Source organism: Panthera leo, chromosome A1 (assembly GCF_018350215.1).
Source record: "Panthera leo isolate Ple1 chromosome A1, P.leo_Ple1_pat1.1, whole genome shotgun sequence".
Taxonomy (NCBI): domain Eukaryota; kingdom Metazoa; phylum Chordata; class Mammalia; order Carnivora; family Felidae; genus Panthera; species Panthera leo.
Genome location: NC_056679.1, coordinates 70601796 through 70624540, shown reverse-complemented (window position 1 = coordinate 70624540; position 22745 = coordinate 70601796). Strand labels below are relative to the sequence as shown.

Below are 22745 nucleotides of genomic sequence, written 5' to 3'. Positions count from 1 at the left end.
CATCTAATTTCTAGAGAAACTTTGAATTAACTCATTTTGATTGTACTATAAATTATTTCTGCTTTTCCAAAATTCATTCTTGCTTTAAGAGACTCTCAAACAATAAACATAAAACATAAGAAGAATTTTTAAATCAAATTCACTGGATTATTTGCATTAGGATCAGGATTTCTTAGTAAATGGCCTCAGGACTAAAGACATACAAAAATCTACAATTCCAGAGGGGAAAATAAAAATGCAACAAGACATCCAAGATGTATTAATTAGCAACTTCCATATTTCTATGTGAAAATAAAGATTAATAACATTTGTCATAGCTGGAACTGAATTAACAAAGGTGGAGATTCAGCATGTGGGTGGGGAAGACATGAAAATGGGGTGAGCACACTGTTGATTAATTTCAGAGGCTGTAAGTGCTCTAAGTACACTATGGCATATAACGGTACAACAGAGTTTAGAATTCAATCATTGTATGAATCTAGTTGCATCTAAGGGATATGCTTTGATTGTATCTCAGAACTGTGGGGCAGGCTGGAAGAATCTGTGGTCAGTGGTGTAAACACGCTGATCATGAGGCTGGAAGCGGCTCCCAAACATGTGCCCCCTGGCCCTCCTGCAAGGTCCAGTAGGTCTCAAAGTTTCCTCTCAGAGCGTTTACTCCCATATTATCTAAGGCAGTTCAACTATCTTTTTTCTTTGTTTTTAGGGACTTCTTCTCTCCTGCCCTCTGAAACGGGGTGCTACATTGATGTTAACAAGTCAGGTGAAATGGGAGACATATTTTGGAAAACAGTTTAAATGATCAGTGATAAAAGGGAGGAAACAAGGTAGCCATGAAATTGTTAAGGCAAATTGTTTAAGGCAGCTTAAACAATGCTGGAAAACCCCTGGCTCAGCTAATCTTCCTGAATGTGTACTGGGAAATACTTTATGTTCTAATGTGGCAAACTGAAATAATATACTACAACTTACTGGTGTATACTAACCTACAAATAGCAATCTTATATAGTAGGCATTATGGCTAACGTTGCTACAAAGAGGCCAGAAAATTTCCCAATAGAAGGCAATTGTATACAAAAGAATAATTGAAAGTTAATTCATAAGGGCAACAAAATACATTTTCATGTACATTTCAACTATAAATATAGTAATTCAAAGCATATGTTTATATATGTTTATTTAATTAAAATAAGAATATATAGACATTTCATTTAAATATTTAGGTCTGGGAAGTTTTCCCTTGCTACTTGAGCAATCTCTTTGTCTTCTAAGATGCTCACAGCCTGATTTTGGATTATTATAGGCAATAAATGGTGCTCAAGGTTTACTTTGCTTTAAAAATATTTCTAGAAAAATAGTTTAAGTAGATGTCAAGAGAACAGAAGTTCTCTTTAGGTAGTAAATAAAATACTAACTTATTAGTCACATTATGTTTTCTTACCTTAAAATTGAGCAAACCCATTGCAGTTTCCACAAAAGGGATTAAATTCATAGGTTGTTCAAGTTTTCGGCCTTTTAAGTAGAATGAAAATTTGTCTGAAAACTAAAACCAAAAGTGTCATAGGTGATTAGTAGGGGAAAAAAATGTACAATCACTAAAATGTTAGTCACAAAAGTAGTATTCAAGTCTTTGGCCTAAGGAAGTAATATCCCAGCTTATTTCGTACACAAAAAAAAAGAATTAAAACAGAACAAAACAAAACAAAAACAGGAGGAAAGACCAAAGGAAAAAGGTAACAAAGTTCCACCAAACTGAATAGTAAAACTTCAAGCATTCTAATTTTTTTTTCCCCCCTAAAGGAGTAATTTGAGGCCTAGGAGTTAGAAGTGGAAAGAGAGATTCTGGAGTTTAAATGCTTTTCTTAAAAACATATTTGCTTAAGACCTCTAGCCTTCACGTCGTTAAATGCAAATGGTAGGCCCCCAAAACAGCAAAGTGTTGCTCTACCTGCCTTTCTGTTTTTGTTTTGGACCAGGCACTGACATCAGTGTAACTGTTCAGCAGCCTTCTGCGTGGCACCCACATTATTCATTATAGCACCATTATCCTTTGTTCAGAAGGTTTTTCTTCATAATTTTTTAGCTTACCTAGGAAGACCTTAAAAAGGAAGTTTAATTCTTTGAAGACCAAAGCTCGCCAATTTTTTCCATGAGACCAGTTCACAGCTAGCTCTGTGCTGCCAGTGGGGTAGCCCAAATTCCAAAATCTATCATCTGGAAACATACAAAAGCTCTTGCACAGATCTCCACCACCACCACCCCCCCCTTTCAAAAGGAAAAAAAAAAACCCCACCACACTCTAAATTGTAAATCTATTATGTCTATCTAGATCTAATAAGATGTAGGGAGATAAAAAAAAAACACACACAGGTATGACAAAGATATTTTTGTAAATAAAGATGAAAACATATATATCCATTTTAAATTTAAGGAATATTCAGCCATTAATGGATATCAAAGGAAAAGGGAATTTTAATCATCTCTCCATTCAGTCTCAGTTGGGTAAATCATATCTAAGAGATTTGCATAAATATAAACCATCAAAGACTTTTCATCTTCAAAGGGGGTTTCAAGACCCTATAAGCTTTGTACTGTAATCATCGGAGGTCACCACCCTGCAGGAATAGGGCTGCTATGGCAACATAAAAAAACTAATGCTTAAGGCTTAGCATAATATTCTGACTAATAGAAAGGAAACTCATTTTAAAAGCTGGCAGCCTATTTACCAGAAGCAGGATTAGAGGTGTTATTTCCCCTTTTAGCTGCCCCCTCCTTGCTTGTGCAGCACCCCCCCCCCCCTCTAAAAAATCTAATCACTGGGATCTTTAAAAAGCTTTTGAGCAATTTGCAGTAACTTTACAATTAGGCTAAAATAAATCACAGCTTTCAGTAATGAAGAATTATTCCCAGTTGCTCCACGGCTCCTCCCCTCCTCAGACACCATCATCGTCACCTCCTTAGTAACTTTTCAAGGGAAGGAATAACTCAACCAAAATAGCAAGAAAGAGGGCTACAATTGAAGGAGACAAAATGGATAATATTCCGTGTAAATGAAAAGAAAACATAATTTATGTCACATTTAAGCCAGAAAATGGGTAATGAAATATTAGTGGTTCTGGGGTTATATATGCGCTGGAGGAACTTTTTTCCTCATTAAAAAAAAAAAAAAGAAGAAGAAGAAACTTGCAACATTACTTGCCCCATTCTTTGTGATCACAGTTATAACTACGAAAATCATGAAGTTTAAAACTAGTTAAATACTTTATGTTTCCTGTTCTTACAAAAAAATCTCTAATGCTTTTTTGTTTTTAAGCCAATAGGGGCATTTGAACATTAAATATTCTAGCCCATTCTCCTTCTCCTCCTCCCCTTCTTTCTTAAAAAATTGCATTAAGTACTGACACAAAAGGTAACTAGTGGAGAAGTTTCAATTAATTTTTTCAAAAGGAGACGATTAAATGTTTCCGGCCTGGTAAAGTGTTCATTTCAGTGAGGTGGAGGGGAAGGGGGAGGGGGGTGGAGGAAAAGAAGGGGAAAAAATCACAAAGAGATTGGGGAGGAGATGAAGTAGCAGGGCTCAGCAATTCTTTCAATTCCAGTGCACACCCAATAGTGTGTTGGAAGAATGCACACTGTTCGGGATTTGTGGGAGAATTGTCCCTCGACAAAGGAGGCAGAGTCACGCTTGTTATAGTCCAATAAGCCGTGCCAGTCAAACAAGAACCCACACTAGCGACAAAAGACCAGCAAGAGATTCTCACACAAAAGAAAACAAGGAAGCCCATCTTTCAGTTGTGCATCAGGCTCTGGGTTTTATGCTTCACATAAATACAAACGGAGAGGAAAAAATAAACAGCCCAAAAGACTTCTGTTAACTAGAAATCCTATTTCTATCCAAGGATTTAAAACAGTGAACAGGAGCTGTAGCTGAAGGCTGGGGTGGGTCCTCGTCTCTTAAATGAAGGGTAATAATGGTGATAAACAGGCATTAACTATGAAACCAAAAGGGAACAGTGGCTTCAGATTCCGTTTCAATCCATTTAAGACATGTTCAAATGGGGTAGGAGGCCTCAGAGAGTGTAACCTACTATAACCAGTATCTCCCAGCTTCTGAGGGGTGACCTTGGAGAGACGAACTCCAGTTTAGACAGTAAATATGGGTCCTTGAACGTGGGTCTTCAAGAAGACTCCAACACGGAGCTGTCCAACAGAAACCGAATGGCAGCTACATATGTAATTCTAAATTTTCTAGTAGCTACATTAAAAGAGTAAAACGAAACAGGTGAATGTGGTTTTAATAATGTCTATTCAACCTGGGGCACCTGGATGGCTTGGTCTGGTGTAGCGTGCAACTCTTGATCTCAGGGTTGTGAGTTCAAGCCCCATGATGGGTGTAGAGAATACTTAAAAAAAAAAAAACTTTATTCTTTATTTTTATTTATTCATTTTTTTTGTAGCCTGCTTTTCTTTTTCTTTTCAAATTTTTATTTAAATTATAGTTAGTTAACATATAATGTAATATGGGTTTCAGGAGTAAAACAAAAAAAAAATCTTAAAGAAAATAATGTTTATTGCCCAATCTGACATATAGTCATTTCAACATGTGATCAATATAAAAATTATTGAGATAATTTACAGTCTTTTGGGGGGAGAGGGCTCCTAAGTCTTCAAAATCCCGTGTGTATTTCACACTTATAGCACATCTCAATTTGGACTTGCCACATTTCAAGCGCTCAGTAGCCACATGTGGCAGGTGGCTCTAGCATTGGAAAGTATAGATCCAAGGCATCTACGTGCATTAGAAAAGGGAATGGTTTTCTCAGGTGTTACAACTATTCATTGTATTGCTGTATTTGCAGCCACAGCCTTAGAGATAATCCCAGATGTGGCTTTAAAATCACCACTGTCCACATGCCCTTACCAAGCTTCCAGCACTGATGAGTCACAGCCTGTCTGCCCTGGAGGGGCACAATGGATAGTTATTTTATTCAGCAGAGATCTGCAAAATCATAGCAACTCCTAAATAAAATCTAGCTTCCCCCTACTTTAACAATTAAAACAATCATAGTATAATTAGGCCCATTTCAAAGTTTTCTTAAGTAATTTGACATGCCAGGTTTTTATTGGCTGAAAAGTCTGTCGTGAAACACAAACACACCTGTCAGCAATTTAAAAAAGGACGAACTGGAGAGCTGTTCAGGAAATAATATCTGTGCTAATTAAAACCACTAGTTAAAAGCTTCCTGTTTATTCCTCTAGTTGCCCTCAGGAGTGACCTTTCCCTCTCCTCCTCTAGGGTCATTTTTTCATTCGTGGCTAATGTGCTTTCGCTGTGTATGAAGACTTCAAATGAACCTGGGTAACAGCCATTTATTTCCCTGCTCTTTCAGGTGGAGGTTAGGGCCTGGCAGGGTGTGAGGTGTGATCCAATTCTCAGGCAAAAGCTAGATTCCAAAGACTGAGGAGGCTGTCCTGTCCAAGCCGCAAATCTGAGTAGGGTGCAGAAGCATCATCCCAAGAGCGGAGTTGTTCCTCTGAACACGCTGGGTAAAGCCAGGCTCCCCTTGTGTGAAGGCAATAGTCTCTTGCACTCCCCTCTTTTCCTCAGCTCCCTTTTTCTCTGTTCCGTGTACGTGTTTTCAAAATCTGCAGCACCTAAATCCTTCCTTTCTGCTACTCCTTCATAGCTGCTCCTGAGTCTTTAATTAAAGTAAAGCATTAGCTACTCACCCACTGGATTTCTTCAGGACCTTCGACCTTTGGCAGCATCAGGCTAGAAGGAAGGACCCGGGATTGCAGGAGGATCTCCAGGTCTTCTTCGGCCAGACCGCTGGACACCGAGTTGACCCTCACACACTTTTCAGTTGGGCCCAGATCAAAGTCTTCAAGAGTTTTTACTATTCTCGATCGAGCTTCATTCTGTAAGTGTCGATAAAATGTATCTCTTAAGTTTATTTATCACTGAGAGGAAACACAGTCCTACTGACCGTAAGTCTGCTATATGGATTCAGAGTCTGAGCACCATGATTGTATCTACACATTTCCTGTCTAGCACATAAATGGTATTGGAAGCAAGTTGTCCGATCTGACAGACAAGTGATTGATTTCCAGACTTCATTCAAGATGACTATAACAGAGATGACAGCCACTGTAATGCATACTGGTGCACTTCTTTTTTCTTTTTTAAAGATTTATTTATTTTTGAGAGAGTGCAAGCGGGAAAGGGGCAGAGAGGGGTGTGGGGACAAAAGATCCAAAGCAGGCTCTGCACTGACAGCAGCAAGCTTGACACAGGGCTTCAACCCATGAGCTGTGAGATCATGACCTGAGCTGAAGTTGGACGCTTAACTGACTAGCCACCCAAGCACTCTTGGTGCACTTCTAAATAATACTGTCCTCTTTCTCATTAGCATTTCTTCCCAACTTGAAAGGTGAAATAATTAATACATAACATTTATTGAGCATTTACTAAGCTCTAGGCATGGTTCAGTTTTCTACCTGCATTTTCTCGTTTAATAAATATAAGGAACTACATAACATTTGGATAATTGTAGTCTCATCTGTTGGCATAGTCACATTAGGGAAAAAATAAGGATTTGTTTTCCTCTTTCCATATGCATCATGTTTTTAACTCAAAATTTTTTTGCAACTGAGTTGAATTTTGACATTCAATTAAGAAGGCACTTATAGGAAAATGACATTCCACAGTACAAAAAAGCTCCAACTTATTCAGATGTAAGGCAATAATATCACCAAGAAATCCCCTCATGAAGTGGAAGACAAATACATTTTTTTCTGAGTTGACAGTCTATACTCCATAGTTAGGAAAAGCTGAAAGGTTGAAGCCTGTTTCAGTGTATGAATTGTCCTTAGAAAAACTGTATGAAACCAAACATGTTATTTATTGCCTCTGAGTTCGGGTGTTGAAGGTGGGGAAGGGGGTGGGGAGAGAAAGGAGCACATTGAGGGCTGGGGGTTGGAGTTAAGAGAAAGAAAGCACTTGGGGTCATTACTTCCTGCCAATTTCAGTTTCAAAAACAAATTCCTCCAACTTGCCAACAGCCCTCAACAAATTCTCATTGTCAGAATGAACACTTATCAAAAGTAGTTTCATTTGGGAAGGGTTTTTATGATACTAATAAAACTTTAAAGCTTCTCACTGCTGATGAATGTTGTTAAAAAAAAAAGTCTTAACAATATACAGCCATTTGAACAGCAATACTTATCTGGGAAAATAGCAAACCAAAGTGGAGACAAAAAAAAAAAAAAAAAGAATTATTAGAGCCAATATTGGGTCTAAGTCTAATCAACAAGACAAGCCAGGACAGTAGATTTAAAGCAGACGGATGTAGGTCTACGACCGAGTAAGAGGAGGGAAGGCTTCCAAATGTGGTCTGAGTTAAACAGTGTGAGGAAACAGTGGCTTAGAGTTGTCAGGTCAGTTGGAAACAGAGTACGGAGACCAGTTTAGGACAGCTCTGTGGAGCCCTGATTTACAGAGCCCTGACTGCTGATAATTAGGCCAAGCTTAGACAAAAGCAAGAGAGCTCACACTAGCTAAAGTGAGGGATGATGGAGCCAACAGTGGCCTGGTTCCACGTCATGCCTTTGGCTGTTCCACAGCTATAAAACTCATCCACTTGCCCCCCCATGCCTTGTTCCATTCATTAAATAGGAAGTCCTGTTCATTAAACAGGAAAATGCTGCAGGTGAAGAGCGGAAGTGAGCTCAGCATCATGGTTCTAAGGACACCTTGAGCTGTCGGGAGAAATGCCTTCAGCTCTTTGGCAGTGTGTGTGTGTTTAGATCCATGGCCTCAGAGAACCTAAAATGCGTTATGCTCCATGTAGCCTGAACAGCTACAAACTCAGGATTGCTGCAGCTTGTAAATATTTCAATTTCCAGGGTTTCTTTCAATAGCAGGTTGGGCTTCTAAAGGGCCTACTGGGACCGAGTGAATGGAAAATGGAAGGGAACTAACTAGATCATTTAGCCTGAAATGCATTTAAAAATGTGAGTTACTTGAATCATCATCCACACTCTCTACTTTAATCTGCATGTGTGCTCAAGGTGACGGAAGCCTGGCAACATCAACTTCCTAAACTGTTCATGTAGGTGTCAAATAAAATCTGACCTCTAAGCTGTTTTGTTGTTTCATTTGGATTAGAAGGAGACTGTTTGTTCAAAGCTCGTGTGCTAAACCTGTTCGTGATTTTTATCTAAAGTCAGATTGCCATGGTTTCAGCACATTCTGGTTTACTTAGTAAAATTCAACCCTTGTGAAATTGGCTGCAAATGAAATACCTAATTCCAATTTTAGGCATAATCTGATTAGTACTTTTCACATTATAATAATGAATAGTGAATAGTCAGCATTTTATTAGATTTTTTTTTTTTTTTTTTGCTCAGAATTAAGACAAGTGCTTTCCACTTCATCATTCTGTACCTTTCCAGAAAAAGATGATGGCTTTGGAGGTATATTGCCACACAACATCCTTATTAACAGGCTGTTGCTTGTTGTAATTTACATAAACTGAGTGTGCATCCCTCTGCTATGTATCCCAAAATATCCAACAACCTCACTGAATTTATACCAACCAACAAGTATGTTGATTTTTTTTTTTTTTTTGGTGCTTTAATGGTGAAATATGTTACTGTGCTAGCAAACACACCCATGCCATCTGCTGGGTGAGAGGAAGGCAGTTTCTAAGAACAATTAAGTTTAGTTCTGGGTGCTCAGCTAGAGAGAGCCACAGTCCACCCAGTTGTGAAAAGAAAGAAATTTTGTTCATTCTGTTCTCTCCCTCCTTCTCTCTCTCCCCTTGATACCAATCTCTCTCTGTTACAGCTCTCTCCTTTGCATCACCTCGCTCCCTTCACACTTTGGTTCTCTTTTTCTTTGCCTGCTATTTGGCCCTGACCATCCTTCCAATTTCCATCTCATTCGGGGGATTAGTAAGATACGGCCTGGCAGACACCACCTTCTCAGAAGGTGATTTGCTGACATGATTGGGAGGTAATGTTCCCTGGCAAAAAGAAGGAAGAGGAAATTAAAGCAAAAAGAGGCCACTCAAAAAAGACCTTTTTTTTTTTTGCGGGGAAGGGTGTCTTACATTCTGGTAGCAAAATGGGTTGTTCAAAATGAGGTTGAGAAGGAACTGCATTCTAAATGTGTTAACACTACAGAATGGCCTTGGTATGATTTTTCTTAATGTAGGATGAACTTGTTCCTCTAAAATCTGAAAACCTGGAGGGAAAAAAAACAGAATAAGGAATGGAATTAAAGCCTTTATCAACAGTTACGTCAGATCTTTGCAGAGACTAATTACCATAGTGTGTTCTGTAGTATGTGATTCCAGAGGTGGGCTCCACAGAGGTCACAAAGAAAGTAGGCACAGATCAGAATTTTCATCGGCCCCTGTTCTAAATAAAAAGTGGTGTCACCAAACTTCCCACATTCAATCGATATTTCGTGCCATGGGCTGCTCAGTGCAGTGGACCAGTGGCTAATAAACTTGTCCTTATACATAAGCCACCGTATTATGTGACTCTGTCTGGGCCAGGAACCAAGGCGTGCTATGATTTCAGAGACTCGGTTCTTATCACCTGGGGAAGAGACACGCTCCAGTGACGTAAGAAAGCGGATAAATCAACCATCGCCAAGACCTGCAGACTCCAAAATTAAAGGAGAAAATATGCGTGCAGTTGGTTCAATTGGCACCCATTAAAGCTAATAACTAATCATCCTCGCAAGTTTCTAGCTCAGAATGATCAAATCTGCAAAGAAAACAACATCCGTCCACTTTTACACTCCAGTGGAAGAGGTGGTCCCTCGCGGCAGGGCGGCACAGTCTCGCCATCTGGAGAATAAATCGAGTGTGAAGTACAGTATAGTTTGGGACCAAGCTCCGTGGCGGCAGCTCAGCAGTCAGTTCATTAGTTCCAAACTTCCAGGGATTAGAGCGGCATCAATTCTACTGTCGGATAGGAAGAGACAGACAGGATACGAGATTCAAGGAGGATTGTGACAACCAGGAGGAGCCCCTTGGGTTTATTTATAAAACTACAAAGTATAAACATACCCAAATAAGTGCCTTAAATAATGGCATTATCACAGTTTCATAACATCTGAATTAACACCTTTCCCTTTTCCATCCCCCATTCAAACCTTGTATGTTAATGTATAGTCGTTTTCAGAGGAAATCACAAAGATGACCCTTGATGCAACAGGAGCCGTGAGAAAGCTGTGCTGCCGAACCCAGATTTGGTAATGAAGAAATACGAAGAAACAGAAATAAAGAAATAGAAAGAAATACTTTCTAGATTTCAGGGAGACATATAACCTTTGTGATTTTGAAAAATGTGCAATTAATATTTCATTATTTAATTGTACAAAAGGCACACTGCCATGCCACATATTCAAAAACACTAGTGAATTCTATCTTTTCTGAATCTGTCCATATGATTTCCGTTTTATCTAATTTGTAAAATGATGCCACAGGCATGGAGTGAAATAAACTTTGGGCCTTGGTATCACTAGGTACATGAAAAATGTTTTGAAAATTTTGAGGTTTGGTTTAAAATACAAATTCAGAGTGAACTTTCCATTTAAGGATCTCCTTTTCATATAACTTCTATTATATATTTATATATACATATTTTTAATGTTTATTTATTTTTTTAGAGAGAGAGACAGACACCATGTGAGCAAGGGAGGGGCAGAGAGAGAGGAAGACACAGAATCTGAAGCAGGCTCCAGGCTCTGAGCTGTCAGCACAGAGCCCGATATGGGGCTTGAACCCACAAACCGTGAGACCATGACCTGAGTTGAAGTCAGAAGCTTAACCAACTGAGCCACCCAGGTGCCCCTATACATTTATACTTTTAAAAAGGAAGTGCTTCTGACTAAAACAGGTCATTAGTAAACTATGTTATTGTATTTTTCTTATAAATGCATAAAAATTTATTATGATCACAGAGCCTGTTGTAGTGACTGCATTGGACAAAAGGCAAAGAAATTCTCATTAATTAGTACAACCTGGGTAGCATTTCTTTAGGAAGGTGATACTGTTTTCTATCCCATTGTTTTTTCCACATGAAAAAGAAATCTTGGTTTGCTTATTTTTGAAAAAAAGAAAATCTACAACAATATTGAATATACCACGAAATAACTGGTTTAAAATTTCATTCACTGACAACACCAAAGGCAGGGTAACAAAAGAAAAAAGGAAATTTGACTTCATGAAAATTAAAAAATATTTGTACATCAAGAGACACTTGATATAAACAGAGAAAAGGCAATGCACAGAAGGGGAGAAAATATTTGCAAATCATATAACTGATAAAGGATCAATATCTAGAATATATACAGATCTCCTAAAACTCAACAACAACAAAAATCAACACAATTCAAAAAGCGGTCAAAGGAGTTGAATAGACATTTTTCCAAAGAAGATATACAAATGGCCAATAAGCTCACGAAAAAAATGCTCAACACCATGGATAATTAGAGAAATGCAAATCAAAACTACAATGAAATACCACTTCATACCCATTAGGATGGCTACTAGAAAAAAAAAAAAAAAAACAGAAAAAAACAAGTGTTGGTGAGGATGTGGATAAATTGGAACCCTAGTGTGCTTTCAGTGGGAATGTAAATGGTACAGCCTCTATAGAAAACAGTATGGCCGTTCCTCAAAAAATTAAAAATAGAATTACCATATGATCCAACAATTCCACTTCTGGGTATATATCCCAAAGCACTGAAGGCAGGGTCTTAAAGAGATTATTTGTACACCTATGTGTACAGCAGCATTCTTAATTGCTAAAATGTGGAAGCAAGCTAAATGTCCATTGACAAGAGAATGGATAAGCAAAATGTGGTGTGCATATATACACACAATGGAATATTATTCAACTTTAAAAACAGGGGAAATTCTGACATATGCTACAATATGGATGAACCTTGAGGACATTAGGGTAAGTGAGATAAGCCAGTCACAGAAAGACAACTACTATGTGATTCCACTTAAATGAGGTACTTAGAGTAGTCAGAAAATAGAATAATGGTTGCCAGGTGCTGGGGGGAGGAGGGAATGGGAGTTAGTTTTAATGAGTACAGGGTTTCAGTTTTACAAGATGAAAAGAGTTATAGGGATGGATGGTGGTAATGGTTGCACAACAATGTGAATGCATCAGTAACAACTGAATAGTACACTTAAAAATGGTTAAGATGGTAAATTTTGTTATGTATACTACTACCACAATAAAAAAAGTGAAAAATTTTTCACTCATTGACTTATCCCACAGATTATTACAATTGTAGGCACTCTGTTTATTCTGAAAATATAGATTTTGGTAGAGCAAAGTCTCTGATGTGTTAATTATGAAAGATGCATTAAAACACAAGTTTAGGAGGGGCGCCTGACTGGCTTAGTTGGTAGAATATGAAGTTCTTCATTTCAGGGTCATGAGTTTGAGACCCACGTTATTTTGAAGGTCTCTGAACAATTAAAAATGTTTTTTAAAATATTAAAACAATGGCTTTAAGTCATACAGGCCTACACGTTTGTCAAAATTCAAAGAACGAACGAAGTTTATTTACTTTAAGAGAGAATGCATGCGTGCATGAGGGAGAGGGGCAGAGAGAGAGGGAGAGACAGAGAATCCCAAGCAGGCTTGTGCTGCCAGCATGGAGCCCGATGAAGGGCTCAAACTCATGAACCACGAGATCATGACCTGGGCTGAAACCAAGAGTTGGACACTTAACTGACTGAACCCCCAGGTGCCCCTCATCTAATTTATTGAATATTGTACTGAAAGTGAAAAACAGTGGTTGTGTGGGAGAGAGTGCCAAATCCTAACCACTAGACCACCAGGGAACACCTAACAGTGGTTGTATGGTACAAATGGTGGTCAGTGTATTTATTGGTTGTTTACCTGGGCTCATGTAGCTGATGGAGCTGAGGCACCCTGCTGCTGCCCAGTATTATGAAAGAGGATCTTTTTTCTTTCTTAATGTTTATCTTTGAGAGAGAGAGAGAGCATGAGCTGGGGAGAGGTAGAGAGAGAGGGAGACAGAGGAGCTGAAGCAGGCTCCTGGCTGACAGCAGACAGCCCGATGCAGGGTTTAAACTCACCAACCGTGAGATCATGACCTGAGCCAAAGTTGGAGGGACAATTAACTGACTGAGCCACTCAGGCACTCCCATGACAGAGGATCTTACTGCCTATTGCTGGCACAGGGAAGATCCAAATTCAAAATTTAAAGTGCAGTTGCTACTGAAGGTGTATTACTTTTGCACCATTGTAAAGTAGAAAAATCCTAAATCGAACCATCATAAGTTGGAGACCATCTGTATTAGACTATTTCCACAATAAAATGTTAAAAACTAGTTAATGACTTATACTATATGATTTCACTCGTATGTAGAAGTTAAGAAACAAATTAACAAAAAGAGAGACAAAAAGCAGACTTTTTTTAACTACTTTATTATTTATTATTTTATTACTTTTAAAATTTTACATCCAAGTTAGTTAACATATAGTGCAACAATGATTTCAGTAGATTCCTTAATGCCCCTTACCCATTTAGACCATCCCCTCTCCCACAACCCCTCCAGTACCCTCTGTTTGTTCTCCATATTTAAGGGTCTCTTATGTTTTGTCCTTCTGTCTTTATATTATTTTTGCTTCCCTTCCCTTGTGTTAATCTGTTCTGTGTCCTACAGTCCTCATGAGTGAAGTCACATGATATTTGTCTTTCTCTGACAGACTAATTTCACTTAGCATAATACCCCCTAGTTCCATCCACATAGTTGCAAATGGCCAGATTTTATTTTTATTTTTTTGATTGCCAAGTAGTACTCCATTGTGTATATATACCACATCTTCTTTACCCATTCATCCACCGATGGACATATGGGCTCTTTCTATACTTTGGCTATTGTCGGTAGTGCTGCTATAAACATTGGGGTGCATGTGCCCCTTCCAAACAGCATACCTGTATCCCTTGGATAAATACCTAGTAGTGCAATTGATGGGTCGTAGGGTAGTTCTATTTTTAATTTTTTGAGGAACCTCCATACTGTTTTCCAGAGTGGCTGCACCAGTTTGCATTCCCACCAGCAGTGCAAAAGAGATCCTCTTTCTCCGCATCCTCGTAAACATCTGTTGTTGTCTATGTTAATGTTAGCCATTCTGACAGGTGTGAGGTGGTATCTCAGTGTGGTTTTGATTTGTATTTCCCTGACGATGAGTGATGTTGAGCATTTTGTCATGTGTCGGTTGGAAAAAGCAGACTCTTAAATACAGAGAACAAACTGGTGGTTGCCTGAAGGGAGGTGGATGGTGAAGCCAGATAAAGGGGATCAAGAAAGAGTCCATTTTGATAAGCACTGAGTAATGTAATGTATAGAATTGAATCATTGGGGTGCCTGGGTTGCTTACTTGGTTGAGCGTCCAACTTCAGCTCAGGTCATGATCTCATGGTTTGTGAGTCTGAGCCCTGAGTCAGGCTCTGTGCTGACAGTGTGGAGCCTGCTTGAGATTGTCTTTCCCTATCTCTCTGTCCCTCCCCTGCTTGCTGTCTCTCAAAATAAATACAAATAAACTAAAAAAAATTTTTTTTTATCATCCCAAAAAGAAACTCCATACTCTTCAGCAGTTACTCCCAGATTCCCCCAACCTTCCCAGCTCTAGGCAACCATGAATCTACCTTGTTTCTCTGTAGATTTGCTTATTCTGGGCATTTTATGTGAATGGAATCATGCAATATGTGATCTTTTGAGACTAGTTTCCTTGCCTAGTACAATGTTTCAAGGTTCATCATATTGTAGCATGTATCAGTACTTCCTTATTGCCAAATAATATTCCATTGTATGGATATACCACTTAGAATGTATCTATTATCAGTTAATGAACATTTGGTTTTGGCTTTTGGCTATTAGGAGAAATGCTGCTATGAACATTCATGTACAAGTTTTTGTGTGGTTATCTGTTTTCATTTCTCTTGGGTACATGCCTAGGAGATAGGAGAACTACTGGATTATAAGGCAACTCTATCTATGTCTAATCTTCTGAGGAACTAGTAACTATTTCCAAAGTGGCTGTGTCAATTTACATTCCAATCAGAAGTATATGAAGGTTCCAATTGCTCTATATCCTTACCAACACTTGTTATGGTCTTTTAAAAAATTAATTAATTAAAGATGTTTATTTCTTTTTGAGAAAGAGAGTCAGTGAGCGGGGGAGGGACAGAGAGCTCCCACCCAAAGTGGGCTCTGTGCTGACAGCAGAAAGCCTGATGTAGGGCTTGAACCTACAAACCATGAGATCATGACCTGAGCTGAAGTCAGATGCTTAACTAAGCCACCCAGGCACCCCTATGATCTTTCAAAAAAAATGTTTATTTATTTATTTTGAGAGAGAGAGCATGAGTGGGAGAGGCGCAGAGAGAGAGGAAGGAAGAGAGAATCCCAAGCATGCTGTCAGAACAGAGCCTGATGTGGGGCTCAAACTCAAACCGTGAGATCGTGACCTGAGCAGAAATCAGGAGTCGGATGCCCAATGGACTAAGCCACCCAGGCACCCCTGGTAGTGTGGCTTTGAGGTACACTTTGCACACAACTTTAAAAAAAAGATTTTTTTTACATTTATTTATTTTCGAGAGACAGAACACTAGCAGGGGAGGGGCAGAGAGAGAGGGAGACCCAGAATCCGAGGCAGGCTCCAGGCTCTGAGCCGTCAGCATAGAGCCCAACACAGGGCTCAAACTCAGAAACTGTGAGATCATGACCTGAGCCAAAGTCGGATGCCCAACTGACTGAGCCCCCCAGGCGACCCTGCACACAACTTTTAAAAAAGACAATTTACCTACTAAAGGCATGTGTTGCCTTTCTCCTTGTGAATAACAACTGCCATGCTCAGATTTGTCTGTGGAGCTGTGGAGTCTTCCCACTCTTACTATTTTCGTTGTTCTCACTCATCACTTGGTCTCACAGCCTCAGAGGGGCAGTGTCATAATTTCTGTTTTCTAGCAGGGCAGCAGAGGCACCAGGAGCCATGAGACTGGCTCTAGGCAGGACAATCTGTGAGTAGAGGAACAGGGTGCTTCGACATGCTTTCTCCTAAGGGGGCCACTACCCATGTCTACGTGATGCAAAGGATCCAGAGGAAATCTGAACGACATCATCACTCGTTAGGTGTTTTATGTACTTAAGGCCAAACATCTAGATACTTGAAAACATTTAGATAACTGATAGGATTTGTCCTCTTCTTTAAGATCGTTTGTGATTCTGAAAAGAAAATTTCCTGAATACTATCCCCAGATTCTATCTGATGTCTCTGGTCTGGTACATTTAAAACTTTTTAACCAGTAGGAGAGGGATCAATCAAATGCTATCTACTGTGCTGGGTGCTGGGAACAGGTGTGGAGGGATAGGGAAAGGTATATAAATAACTTTATATTGATATATAAATCAACAGAGGAAGGTGTCATCTAGTTGTGGCAATGAAAGACCCACAGAATGAGAAGTAAAACAGTTAAAGTCAGTGGAACAGACAACAGGACTTAGAAAGGATTAGAGGCAGGAGGGGGAGCTTCAGGCTCAGACAGGGGGCAGGGAAGTTGGGGATCTCATTAGGTGCTGAGGAGAGGGCAGCACCCAGCAGAGAGCCAGGAAAGGGCAGAAGGCAGAGGCAGGAACAGTGAGCGAATACAGAGGCAGATGGTCAGTACGTATGAGGTTAGGTAGGGAAGGGGCTGGCACCAGGAGATGGACAGAAAGACCAGAGATTCCCAGGTGGGCAGGGGTGAGCCCCAATTTAGGAATACAAGGGCTAAGTCCTTGTATTTGGTCCCCCTTTGAGGGAGGCAAGGGTGTTGGGGGTGGTGGAACAAGACTTGGAGTTCAGTTGAGAAAACACTCTCCATAGCGGAAGCTGCTAGTGCTTAGGCCTGGACTGGGGGAAGGTCCACCCCCGCCGCCCCCTGAGTGTTCCGTAGAGAAGCTCCCTGCCCGAGCCTGCTCTGCCCACGGGCTATGTCTCCATCTCCTGAGCGTGAAGCACATGCTTTTATCTCCAGAGGGCCTCTAGTCCTGAAGCTACTCAATTTTGTCTTTGGGGTGGGTGTGTTTACACAGGCCTCTGATCTGAAGAGTGCAGTGCAGGTGCAGTACAGTGCATTTTCTTGTCTGAAAAGGAAATGTAAAGTACACAAGGAGTGGGAATGAGGCCTGCCTCCCTCCCTTTTGCCTTCTAATTGGTCTCCCTCTGCCCTGTGGATGGCGAAGGTGGCTCCCTTCCCACCTGGTGTAAAACACAGCCCCAAGCAAAGCTGCCCTCTCCCTCTCAACTCGCTGGATTTGTGTTTCCCCACTTCTCTGGGTTAGAGAAGGTAATTAACTGTTTGGGTTTAAAAGCCCTCCTGCTGGGTTGCAGTCTGCGTGGGAGAATGAAAGCAAACAAGCGAAAAGGAACCAAGTCATCAAAGGACTCTGCACCTACCTTTCTGCATTATAAGGACGAAAACACTGCCATTTGCCACAGGTGCCATGGACCGACCACCCACCCACCTGGGGCAGGGTCTGCGGGCCTTTCATTCTTTTTTAAGGGTAAGTCGAGAGTGATTGGTTCATGATGTAATGAGGCGGCCCTGCCAGGGTTTCAGATACATCAGGTAACAGCCATGTCACCTGTCCAGGCCGGAGCAGTTTTACTGTGATGCTCACAACTGTTTTGGCTGATGACTTCCTTCAGGTTACAAGCCCACCTGAGATACACTTCTAGTATAACTAATCCAAACTGTCCTCTAAGTATTAAGAATGAGTTTTCTTAAAAAGTGAAAGCTTCACTTCTACGTGGGAAAACATCTGTTTTCCTGCCCGTCACCAATTTTGGAGGTGAATGGAGCCCACTTGTCTGCGAGGCTGCACTAAGGTAGGTTGTACAGGAGCTCCGCCATGCCGATGGTGCTGCTGGGAAATTCCTGTCTGTGTGCCAACTGCTTCAGCAACACTTCTCTAAGGTGCTGACACAAAGAATCTTGTCTCCATAAGTAGGAGGTTATAAAAGCTTACAGATAGAGTATAAATGTCTAATGATAAGGCACAAACAGCCTTGCAATTCAACAAACCAAACTAATGGGAATTTCAGCAGGTGCAAGGCCTTGGCTTCACATTTTGGGGGAAGAAGCTTTACTCTGTGGCAGAGCAAATAGGATTCTTTAGCTTCCGTAGTGTTAATTAGTCTTCCTGGCAGCCATGAATGAAGAAATCAGGTAACTAGATAAGCTCTGTGATGGCAGAAATCAAACACAAGGAAATATTTCTTGCCGCATGCTAAACCGGACCATTATTCTCACAAACTCCTTTCAATGTCGGTGCGGCTTTAAAATGAAAAGGAATTTTAAAATCCCCTGCCTAGTATTATCAGCTTGTTCCATCTTTGTGGATTTTGATTTCTGTTCTTCAAATACATAGTCACACTTCATTTTATAGTAACTAATCATTTCATTTTCATGGTTCATTGTTGTTGTTTGTCTTGCTTCCTAATTGTTTCCCAAAGAAAGTGATAGTTAAAAAGGCTTTGTTTCTTTTAGGTGGCAAATTTACAGGTATTTTATTTTAATATTATTTTTAAGATTTATTTATTTAAATTTTATTTATTTTGAGAGACAGGGAGAGAATGAACGAGCGGGGGAGGGGCAGGGAGAGAGGGAGACAGAGGATCCAAAGCAGACTCCATGCTGTCAGCGCAGAGCCCAACATGAGGCCTGAACCCAAGAACCACGAGATGGTGACCTGAGCCAAAATCAAGAGTCAGACACTTAACTGACTGAGCCACCCAGCCACCCCTTAGATTTATTTTTAAGTAATCTCTACACCCAATGTAGGGCTCGAACTCACAACCCCGAGTTCAAGAGTGATATGCTTCACCAACCGAGCCAGCCACATGCCCCCAAATTTTTAGGTATTTTAGGGAGTAGAACTTCTCCATTCTACTCTTCATCATCTTATTTTTGTTCTAAAATCAACAAGGAAAAGAGAAGAAGAATCTAATGTGGAAAATTGAAGAATGGAGGATGATAATGGCCATTAGAACATTTTATTTTTAAACAGGCACATTCTGCCCTTTGAGAACATGGTTTGGTTACAGCAAAGGGCCCTTCTCAAGGACTGAGCCACACGGGAGGAGGTTTCTCTTTGCGGTCTATGGGGGCATGCCATAATTCCTCTGAAAATGGGTCCCAAGGAGAAAGTGGCAGAGCCCAGGGTCCTCTTACCTAGCGTACCAACACCAGCTCTCCTACGATTCAATGTCTTCCTTGAGAAAATACTACTAAAACAATGCAGTGGCCCACACCACACTTCATTTTCATTGTGTTGTCCACCTTGCTTCTTGCCAGCTCTTCACGTGGAGTTTCTCAGCAGCTTCATTCCTTCACCGGTGCCAGGCAGGCTCAGTGTGGAGCCACTTGGGTTTTCTTCCCTCTTTTATCACCCAGTAAATTTTCATAAAGTATTTAACGTGAGAACAAGCAGGTTAATTTACCATGCCGGCGAGCCAGGCTCTCAGAAGGCTCCTTGCAACACTGCCATGTTTTGGCGTCAGAGTCAGAGGCCTCGGTCCCAGCGGCGAGGAAGCTTGCCAGAGCCTTCTCTGTGCAGACACCAGGTGTGATTTAGCATAACAGATTGTGTGGACGTTCCGCAGCTTCTATACTCCATGCGTCAGGATCAAATTGTATCCTTCGTGCTAGATGAAGATGAAAGTCTCAGGGGCTAAAAGCTCTGCCAGGAAAAGCTTCTGGACGTACATACAGGAACTGGGAACATCATCCCACCTTGCAACACATGCCTGGTTTCAGGAACATCAAAGTCCTTCTTAACAATGTTAGTACCTTGTTGAAATGCCCTGTTATATCACAATACTGTTTTTCCCACACGATAGGGGGGCAATGAGAACCATTTTTTTAAATATAAAAATATGCAAAAAATAGAATAAGGAAATTTAAAAACTTATTGAATCCAGCCTTCAATATATACTTAGTCAGTTGCCCAAATCATGCATGAAGTGTTGGTTGACAGTGACTTTGAACACCAATGCTCCAGAGGTTAGCCCTTGGGATGCTGCTTAGGGAAGACTTTGAGCTTTGATGCTAGACAGTGCAGATCTCAGAGATGAGAACTGCATGCTCCCTGCAGATGGCAAGCTTAGTGAGCCTTGAGAAAAGGACAGGCCTGAAGCGGAGGTCAGCCCACGGGGAGAGTGGCTGAAGGCACGTGGAAAGCAATTTTAGGACAAGCTTAGCAAAAACAACTGCCAAAATTATCAGACTTCTTGTCCAGACCACTGCCACGTGTCACTGCCACGTGCAATTTAATGCTTAGAGTGATGTGCCGTTGGTAAGTGGAGAGGACCAGTGGCATCCTAGTGCTGACTAATATGGCTTTGGAAGGAAGTATGTACATTCACACATTCAGAATCACTGGATAGCAAGGATGTAAACTTTTTTTCTTCAGATTTTAGCATAGTTGACACGTAATGCTACATTAGTTTCAGGTGTACAACATAGTGATTCAGCTTCTCTATACATTATCACCACAAGTGTGGCTGCCACCTGTCACCCATACACTATTACAATATCATTGACCGTATTTCTTGTGCTATGCCTTTTATTCCTGTGACTTATTCATTCCAGAACTGGAAGCCTGTATCTCCCACTCCCCTTTACCCATTTTGCCCATCCCCAACTCCTCTTCCCTCTGGCAACCATCAGTTTGTTCTATTTACAGGTCTGATTCTGCTTTTCATTTATTCATTTTTTTTCAGATTCCACATATGTGTGAAGTCATATGGTATTTATCTTTCTCAGTCTGACTTATTTATTTATTTATTTATTTTATTATTATTTTTTTTAACGTTTATTTATTTTTGAGACAGAGAGAGACAGAGCATGAACGGGGGAGGGGCAGAGAGAGAGGGAGACACAGAACCGGAAGCAGGCTCCAGGCTCTGGGCCATCAGCCCAGAGCCCGACGCGGGGCTCGAACTCACGGACCGTGAGATCGTGACCTGAGCTGAAGTTGGACACTTAACCGACTGAGCCACCCAGGCGCCCCTCAGTCTGACTTTAACTTAGCACATAATACCATCTGGGGCCATCCATGTCACAAATGTCATGATCTCATCTTTTTTATGGCTGTGTAATATTCAATTGTGTATATGTGTGTGTGTGTGTGTGTACACACACACACATATGCACACACTTATCTTCTTTATCTATTCATCTATCAATGGACACTTAGGTTGTTTCCATGTTTCTATATTGTAAATAATGCTGCAATAAACAGAAATGTATGTATCTTTTCAAATAAGTGTTTTTGTTTTCTTTGGGTAAATACCCAAATTTATTAGTGGAATTATTGGATTATATGGTATTTCTATTTTTAATTTTTTTGAGGACCCTCTTTACTGGTTTCCACAGTGGCTGTACCAATTTACATTCCTACCAACAGTGCACAAAAGTTTCTTTCTCCACATCTTTGCCAACACTTGTTATTTCTTGTCTTTTGGAATAGTGATATAAATGTTACACAGTTCTTTTTTTAACTTTTCTTTTTTTTTATATACCCTATTGGTTTTTCCATTTATTTATCTACTTAAAAAAATAATCTCCATTCACAACGTGGGGCTCAAACTCATGACCCCGAAGTCAAGAGTCACATGCTCTTAACTGAGCCAGCCAGCTCCACCTGATGGAGTGCATTTTTTAACTTTTCAAAGGGCCTGCATCTCATTTGCTCTCACAGCAGTCCTGAGGGGTAGACAGGGCAGGTTTTATTATCCATGTTTGCCTGAAGAACATGGAGGTTACAAGAGTTAACTTTTTCAGAGACTGCACAGAGAGTCAGCAGTGGAGGTGATGCAGAACTCAAGTGTCACGGTCCCAATCCTGGGCCCTGTCTGTGGAATCCCTCCTTGCATCGCATAGGTCTGTGACTTACCTAGTAGCCTATAATAAACTATTTTGTTTTCTGCTCTAACTTAATAGAGTAGATTCTGTGGTTGGCTACCAGGAGCCCTGACCAGTACAGGGATCATAATACACATGCTTCCCCTGCTTTTTTCACCCAATAATAGGCAGAGTACATCTCTATGAAGGAGAAAATCTCCACAATCATTTGTTATGACTGCACAGTATTCTATTGCATAGATATACCATAATTTACCTAATCAATCCCCTAATGACTCAGAGTTTAAATTTCCCCAATGTTTTGCTATTACTGCTTTCATTTTTTCCAACACATATTTACTGAATACTGTTTATGTGCCAGGTACTATTTTAGGTAATGGAGATAACAGGTCCCTGCCTACATGGAACTTACATTCCAGTTAGGAAAGCAACTAATAAATGAGTAAACCAATAAACAATTGCAGGCTGTGGAAAGAGCTATCAAGAGAACAGAATTTAGTACCAGGATAGCATGCTAGGGGGCATTGGTACTTGAGTAGGGCAGCAAAACAGCTTCTTTGAGGAGGTGACATTTGCCCTGATATTGAAAAGATTACACACAAAGCTGTAACGAATATCCCAGAACATTCATTTCAGAGCACTTGTCTGAATATTCCCTTAGGATACATCCTAGAAGAGCAAATGCTAGGTCAAATTACACGCTCATTTAGGCTCCAAAGGACCGGCCATGAAATTCCAACTCTCACGGTCTCCCTTTAAACCAGCT

At 40.4% G+C, this 22745-nt stretch overlaps 1 protein-coding gene across 9 annotated transcripts in view; it reads right to left on the bottom strand.

Moving 5' to 3' along the window:
* Positions 1 to 22745, bottom strand: part of CLYBL (citramalyl-CoA lyase) — a 260370-nt gene that overhangs the window by 40686 nt on the left and 196939 nt on the right. For all 9 annotated transcript variants that reach the window (XR_006199903.1, XM_042929753.1, XM_042929769.1 and 6 more), the window contains exons 3-4: positions 5731 to 5919; positions 1442 to 1543 (exon numbers count right to left, since the gene is read on the bottom strand). Coding sequence is in view for 8 of the 9 variants with exons in the window: in XM_042929753.1 (XP_042785687.1) it covers positions 1442 to 1543; positions 5731 to 5919 (291 nt within the window). In the remaining variant the exon portion in view is untranslated. The remainder of the gene's footprint in view (positions 1 to 1441; positions 1544 to 5730; positions 5920 to 22745) is intronic.